This window comes from Etheostoma spectabile, chromosome 10 (genome assembly GCF_008692095.1).
Source record: "Etheostoma spectabile isolate EspeVRDwgs_2016 chromosome 10, UIUC_Espe_1.0, whole genome shotgun sequence".
NCBI classification, from domain to species: domain Eukaryota; kingdom Metazoa; phylum Chordata; class Actinopteri; order Perciformes; family Percidae; genus Etheostoma; species Etheostoma spectabile.
Window position 1 is genome coordinate 13177607 of NC_045742.1, and position 7758 is coordinate 13185364.

The following is a 7758-nucleotide window of genomic DNA, read 5'->3' on the forward strand; positions in this document are numbered from 1 at the left end:
CACACACACACACACACACACACACACAGCTACTAGAGTTTTCCTTAGCAGTTTTGCAGTTTGAGATTTATGGCGACCTTCTGTGAACTTCTACAAGTGACAAGCAGCCTGTTAGGTTTTCCTGTATTCCCTCCATATTTTATTGGCTTGTTGAAACGTGAAGGCCCCATACGCCACTTAAATTATGTGCCGTGTATTTGCAGCCATATCATCACAATGAAATAATTAAGCAACATGGTTAAGATGAGTCACAACTGTTTGTAAGCGAGAGAGCAGCATATAGGCACTGGGGTTTTGCTGAGAAAAAGTTGAGCTGTCATCAACTGGTCTAATGTAGCCTAAAGAAACGGTTGCATAAGAGAGAAGTACACTATCTATTGAATATTGTATTTATTAATTCTACAAATGTGGGATTTAAGTGAATTTGGAGGCTTCAAACACACATTTTCTAATGTGTCTTTCACCAGCATCTAAATACATCTAGAGTCAGCAATGCAAGAATATTAGGTCATGTTGTTTCATTTTTTTAAATTTTTAAATCGATCTCTTCTTGTCTGAAAGAAGCAGGCTGTCTTGGCGCATTAATACTGTTTTTTACTGTACAATAAAAAATGGGGAAACTGTAAACGAGGGGGAAAGGCAGCTTCATAGGCCTTCAAAAGAACTGCACTTTTGTTAACCGTTTGTCTCACTCACACCAGCCAGAATATTTCTATCGCTCCCGCTCGGGCATGCAGCCCTTCACATTTTCACCTCCATTTCTTTTTTTTCTTCTTTTTTTATATATCTATTTAATTTAATTCCGGGAAATTTGATACAGTTAGCCTATATTTTACAGTTTTGCAACCACCCGATTTTAAATATTTATTTTAACCTTTAGAGATGTTCATTTTAGTTGCATAAAAGGATTTAATGAATATGCATTTAGTTTAAGCCTGTGTTTAGTTTAAATGTCCGAAAATCTTTAATGATCAACGTGCAATTTTAGCACATTATTCTGCAGGACTAAGTATAATTTGATGATTTAGTTATCTCTGCTGGGATTACCTCATTGGGCATTGGGATAGCCCATTGGTTATAACATAATCTTCTTAACTGAGCATGCGCGTTACCTTAAAATATCACAATATAGTGTGCATACCTCTGACAGTAGACCCATGCTGTTGGAAAAGAGCAGAACATAACCATCAGCCAAAATGGTAAACCACTCGCATTTATACATTCATTCTAATGTAGATGTGTTAGTCAGCAACTATACAGGTTATTTAAGTGCATAATTTGATAAATGACTTAGATGCATGATAATTATTTTCTCATAAAGAGATTTGCCTCTGGCAGACCAAACGTCTGGATTTTCTCTTACAGCAATGTTGAGTAATTTTTTTAGTCCATGTTGTCTGGCTGGTAGCCTGCAGCTTGGCTGGCTCAGGCCGCTTGTGCTATAGAAGAGTTTGTGAACTTGAAGTTAACTCAATAGTGACCAGACAAAAGTGAAATCTTCATCTCCTGAAAACAATGGCAAAACCATAGCCCAATAGTACTTCCATACCACTGTATGTGAATGTGTTTCCGTATTTCCATTTTAAACAGGTAGACAATGGTCAATGTATCCCAACGGCACCGTTAAATGAATATCTTGAGTCACAGTTTTGCTTAAATGGACATTGTGTTGAATGAACCTGCAGGTTTTTGCTGTGGTTAAATGTGCCAACTCCCAGACTGTCTTTGCCTTGATTTAATAGAAAATAATTTGCATTGGGTGAATTCTCAATGACACTTTTTTCAGTTCTAACATTTATTTCAGCCCCCAACAGTATAAAGGCTCAGGTTGTGGTCTGCAGTTGTATACTCCAGTGGATTTCATACATTATAGAATAAAATAAATGTTGGCTCACATTTGTTTAAGTGAAAATAATGTTCATACGTGCAACATTTGCTTCCACTTTTTCCTGAATGCTTAGGGTTTTCACAAATCAAATATTTACATTGTGTTGTATTTTAAAACACAAATGTTATTTCAGATTTCTTTACAAGTGAAGCAGCTGTTAATGACAAGGAATTTGCCACCATAGATAGTAAAGCTTTACCTGACGAATGCCAATTTAACCATCTTGTAATTTGGATTTTCACGATGTAATACTTGACTGTATTGCATTGCTTTCGGGCCTATTTTGCGCTGTCTATGTGTTAATCTGAGGAAACGGAAATATTTTGTCATTTTGTATTTGCTTCATATTGTTCAACACAGGTCTATACTTTCATACAGTATAACTGCACAGATTGTCATGGATATTACATACTTTATATGGTCATTTGGGTCTTGAGCGACTGCTACAGTACTAGGTGTTTGCCTTTATATGGCTGATGGAGAGGGCTAATTGACTTCTTGCTGTGATTTACAGGAGCATCTGTCTGCAAATGGACACATCCCAAACCTGTTAATTCATCTAAATTTCATAAAGTCATGGCAAGACTGTGCCTCTGCCAGCCCTCATCAATTATAATATATCAGCACTACTCCACACTAATATAGTTGCAGTTGTTTAAATGTACACAAATACATTCCTGTCTGTACCACATACATGAACATAGTAATATGTCTGACACACGCACACACTTTCTTTATTATTTTTGTAAAGTGTAACACCTGGTGTTTCTCATACACACTGTTTATATAGCCTAAATGTTTATCGCCTTTGTGCAAATAGCAAAAAAGGCATTGCATGTTATTTTAAAAGAATTCTTCTTCGGCTCAAATCAATCAAATGAACTCAATTTTCAATCCCGTCTACAACATGGCATTATATTGTAACTCTGGTCTTCTAACTGGCATTTGTTTTCTGTTTGATTTCATCTCTTCATTTTGCCCCTTTGTCATTCATTTTGTCCATATTCACTGTAATGGGAATGACTGGGATTTTATGGATGTAAAGTGTATTCCCTGACATGAGTGTTTTGATAGTTGGGAGTGATATCTTGTGTGCAACAGTCACTAGGATTGGCCTGTCAAGCAACCAAGCATAAATGACCGAGCTCATGAAACTGGAGGGTAAGAAGGGATTGCAAATGTCAGAATGCTACAATTTGGTACAATGTAGATGTTTAAACTGGAGTTTCATGTGTTTACAAATGAAAAAATTCTGAATTGTTGCGGACTTGGCATATTTTGTCAAATTTAAAAAATAATATGGTAAAAATGGACAAAAGAAGTCCTTAACTAAGTCATAACTAATTGTGGTTTGTGTTTGCGTGTCTCTGACATTACTATTACAATTGAATTGTTCACACTGTGAAGCTACCACTACAACTTTAATCCTATGAAATACAAATTTTGTTAAATGTATTTGGCAAATGCAAAATATAAATTTACAAATGAAGGATACTACACCCAACGTCCATACCATATTGCAGTTAAATTAAAAACTACATATTAGAGTAAATTCTGATTTAAGTTATGGCCACATTAGGGTAATGTGAACATTTCAGCAAATGCAGCCTAGATGTTGTGAGTCTTTAAGTAACCTTTTGTCTTTTTATACAAAATATACTAGGCCTATAGCACACACTTGTGACTGTTATTAAAAAGGTGAGCATGTCTCAGATTTGGTTTATTAAATCACAAAAGATGTAGTCCTCTTTCTTATTTGGCCTTCTTGCTGCAAATTATGTCCTGGAATGATTTGGGGCCCAGGTCTGTCAGTCATTTCTGCTTTCTGAATCACAGATTGGAAACTTTCACTTTATTGGCCTTCAACCCTCAATCATTTTCGGAAATGCATCGGGTTAAAGGTTGACAAACATGAGCGTCCATTACAATCATGACGGAATTAGGCCAGTTCTGGGCATGTCTACTATTTTGCAGCACTTAATGTCAAGTGGGCCCCTTGCTTTGTCTCTGCCTAGGATCCACTGCAGGTGACGTCAGCATAACAATGTGGAAAAGGATTTTTTTCTGCTTTTTCATTTTAAGAAATAGCTGAAAATTCCGACAGCTACTGTCTTTGGAAATACGTTTTTTTTTTCACCTTTAAATGTCGGACCTTCAGTCCGTCGTGTAGATTTAAATAAAAGCAACAGATAAAAGAATTGGTCCGAACTAGGCTTGCTCAAAGCCAGTGCGCTGATAGAATCAGCGTCACGTTAAAGCGAGGAGACGTGCAGAAATATGTTGTGCACTAGAGGAGCGTGCAGAGCTTGACGCTGCTGTCCTCACAGCACCCCAAAGTAAGAAAGTTGATCAGAGTTTCCCAGGAACAGTGGAGTCGGTCCACTGCTGTTTGTGACGTTTCATAATTTACATTTTACATAACTAGTTCTGTGCTAGGCTGCAAGACGCATGGTGCACTTTTGATGATTATTAATTTATTAAAGCTCATAGTTCACGTTGGACTCAAACATAGTACATCCTGTTTTGCAGTATTCCTTGGTGCCACTGCTGGAAAATAATCTGAAATAACGTTTTCCAATAAAATAATTATATGTTGGTGGTCCGGTGTCACAGCACTACTTGTTGCTTTATGAAAGTTTTTCTTTGGACATGAGGCCAACAAGTAACTTTGTTCCCTAAAAAATGCATGTACTATATGCTACAAGTAAAGTGTAATGCAAAGATACTCTTACCTCCATAAGTGCTCAGTCGACTATATATTACATAGTCAACAAATACACCCTTAAACGTTGTGGTTATACAGGCTGTGACGAACAAAAACATTATGGGCTATTTTAAATAATTTGACTGATTCAAGTGTTTGAATTAGTTTCCTGTAACCAGATATTGTTTTGAAATGTGGCACACCACTCAAAATGAAAGTCTTGACAATAATTGGCCTGGACACGCTATGGCCACTCTCTATTATTCTTTGCAGGGCAGGAGTGGGACATTTGCTCTGGCGATGTTTCCAGCGATATAAATGACAGTAGATAGTCTTATGTTTTGCTCATTTTTGCATTTAATCACTTGACTTTTATCAGATGATTAGTATTCCACATTTTAAAAAAAAATCACATTTAGAGAAGGGGTCTTATGAGTAGGCGCCTGAAGTTAAAGAGGCAGCAATATTGGCATGTATCGCGGCACATTTCAAAGCATTTTCTCTGCGATATTTGAAAACGGAGTCGTGCAGTGAACGCCTGCGTGTCCCTTTTAAAACAAACCCAGCGCCTGTCAATCACAGCGCATTCCAACCAATCCCAAAGCTCCCTTTTTAAAAGCAGGTTTGCCTGCTGTGCTTTTATATTGCACCATGGCCTGTTTCGAAGCATTTTTACTACCACGGTTATTGCCACAAATCAAGAGGGCAAAGTGAACGGCATGGGACTCACACCAACTTTAACGAAATTGAGTCTGGTTCCTACTTCTGCGAAGTTCACAGCCAAGAATTTCACATGCAGATGATACACAAACAGGGGAAATGGAAAGAGGATTTCTAGGTGAATCCTGAGTGCTGTATTCGGTTGACTTTGCAAACTCCTAGCCAAACCAACAACAAAACATGACAAGCCTTTCGAGGTTTAGTGGCTGCCCTCTCTCTTGCGTCAACCCCGGGGAGAGCAATACTGAACCCAGCGTGGTGCTGCCACCTTTGGCAGGGGAGCACATGGGACTCCCCACTGGCAGTTCCTTAAAACTCTGCCCCTCGCACAATTTGCGAGACTACCCCGAGACGAGGTCCAGTGCATATGTTGACCATTCGTTTCCCAATTCTTCAGACTCTGGATACCCCAGCCACCGCTTAGAGCACAGCCCTAAGGGCATTATCATTGGAGCCAATCTTTCTGGAGCCGGCATGGCACCCGTCACTGATCAACTGGCATCAAGAGCTAACCAACATGGCGGGATTGGAAGGTATCGTGACTTTCCTGGCTACAGAGACAACAGAAGCCATGCTTTTTTCTCAAGTTATCAGGAGCAGGCCCACGCCTCCACCGACGCATCTCGAGATTTTGGCAGCCAGATGATGCTGGGTTTACCTGGCGACCTCCTCGGCCGGACGCACCCTTATGGCCAAACTATCAACCCCAAGGGAAACAGCCAGCAACTTGTCTCCCAATTCCTGGGTCTGTACAAACCCCTCAACATGGCAATTCAGCGTGGAGGAGGCGACGCTTTCCTCAGGTGCTCTAAACAAACAGTGAAGCTTGAGCTGGTGTGCAGGTGGAGTGACGGCCAAGAGGGGGCTGGGAAGCTGTCTTGCTCCAGAGCCTTCGGGACCATGTATGAACTTGTCACCCATGTAACAGTGGAGCATGTCGGAGGACCAGATCACTCTGAATATGTGTGTCACTGGGAGAATTGTGTGAGGGACAGGAAGCCTTTCAAAGCCAAATACAAGCTGGTGAACCACGTCAGAGTCCACACAGGGGAAAAGCCCTTTCCCTGCCCCTTTCACGGCTGTGAAAAAGTTTTTGCAAGATCAGAAAACCTAAAGATCCACAAGAGGACTCACACAGGTTAGTTCATAATCAGACACATGCACACGATTTGATGATATTAATAACACTTGTAATAATAATATTGATAAAATACATTTTTCTAAGTGATATTTTAAATTTAAAAAAATAGTTTTGCAATTTTTATCTGTGTGAACATATTTTGTATAATTTTCTTTATGTTATTGATTATGGAAGTTTGCCAATTCTGTCACAATTTATTATTTTTGTTATGGTTTTTAATATTATTATTAGAAGTAGTATTATAAGTATTATCGTTAATAATTATTCTGTGCCGTTATTTTGGCCAACATTATTACAACATGTTTTTAATGCACAGCTTCTCTCGCGGATTCTTGCTGTCTCTGTGGGTTTTGCAGGAGAAAAGCATGTTTAGGCTCCATGCAGGCACCGCAGATGAGTAGTAGTAAGCCAGTTACAAACGAATATATTCTGCAGACCTAGTGGTTTGAGTGCCTCCCCCACTTCATTCACTGAAATTATTAAATAAATGCCCGGACACCGGAGAGTTGTGACGTAGCCGTTACGCTGTATCTGCCTCCCAGGGACTCATCTCCTGTGCAGGAAGACTAGCAGAGCACATCACACAGTGATGTAGGCCTAGTAGGAAATAAAAAGGCGAGCAAACGGATGACCTCAGTCAGCAAAATGAAATGATTAGACATATAAACAAAATGAGTCACATTTCAAAAATCTAATTTATTTATAACCTTATCCTCATTTCCATCACTTTGATAGGCCTGCTACTTGCCATGAAGGCAGCACTGTGGAAACAGACTGGGTCTTTGGGCTTTCCCTTCTATGCTCCAGCATCTAATAACTTCTATAAAAAGGATTTACTGTGCAATCTTATTTTATACTTATGTTTTACACACACTTTAGGGATTGCAGTAGAAACGTGATCTCACACGGTGTAATAATACTGTAATGTAGGCATTTAAATTCAGAAAATAATTAACGACTGAAGTGAGTGTCCCTCCGAGAAAAAGAGAGGCTGGAGGAAAAAAAAATATTTATTAGGCGCCCCCTTTTACTTGTGGTGTTAAATTGTTTTACTAATGAAAGCAAAGAGAATAGAGACAGAAAAGGGTCGCTTGATGACATTTGTTGTTTCTGCACATGCGTATTGTGTTAATCAGACATAATTTATGTCAAAAAAAATTAACATTTTTTTTGAAATTCTTAAAGATAGATACAGGCCTGCACAATGATTTTACAGAAACTATTGAGGTTTTATTGGAAGTCCAGCTCTTACTGGTTGTGTGTGTGTGTGTGTGTGTGTGTGTGTGTGTGTGTGTGTGTGTGTGT

The 7758-nt window shown here is 39.0% G+C and overlaps 1 protein-coding gene and 1 long non-coding RNA gene across 2 annotated transcripts in view; both read left to right on the forward strand.

Annotated features, from left to right (window-relative positions):
- Positions 1-7758, forward strand: part of LOC116697067 (uncharacterized) — an 81387-nt gene that overhangs the window by 49603 nt on the left and 24026 nt on the right. The window lies entirely within an intron of this gene.
- zic6 (zic family member 6) overlaps positions 5012-7758 on the forward strand; it is a 4915-nt gene continuing 2168 nt past the window's right edge. The window contains exon 1 of the mRNA XM_032528374.1: positions 5012-6450. Within this exon, the coding sequence (XP_032384265.1) occupies positions 5493-6450 (958 nt within the window). The 5' untranslated portion in view covers positions 5012-5492. The remainder of the gene's footprint in view (positions 6451-7758) is intronic.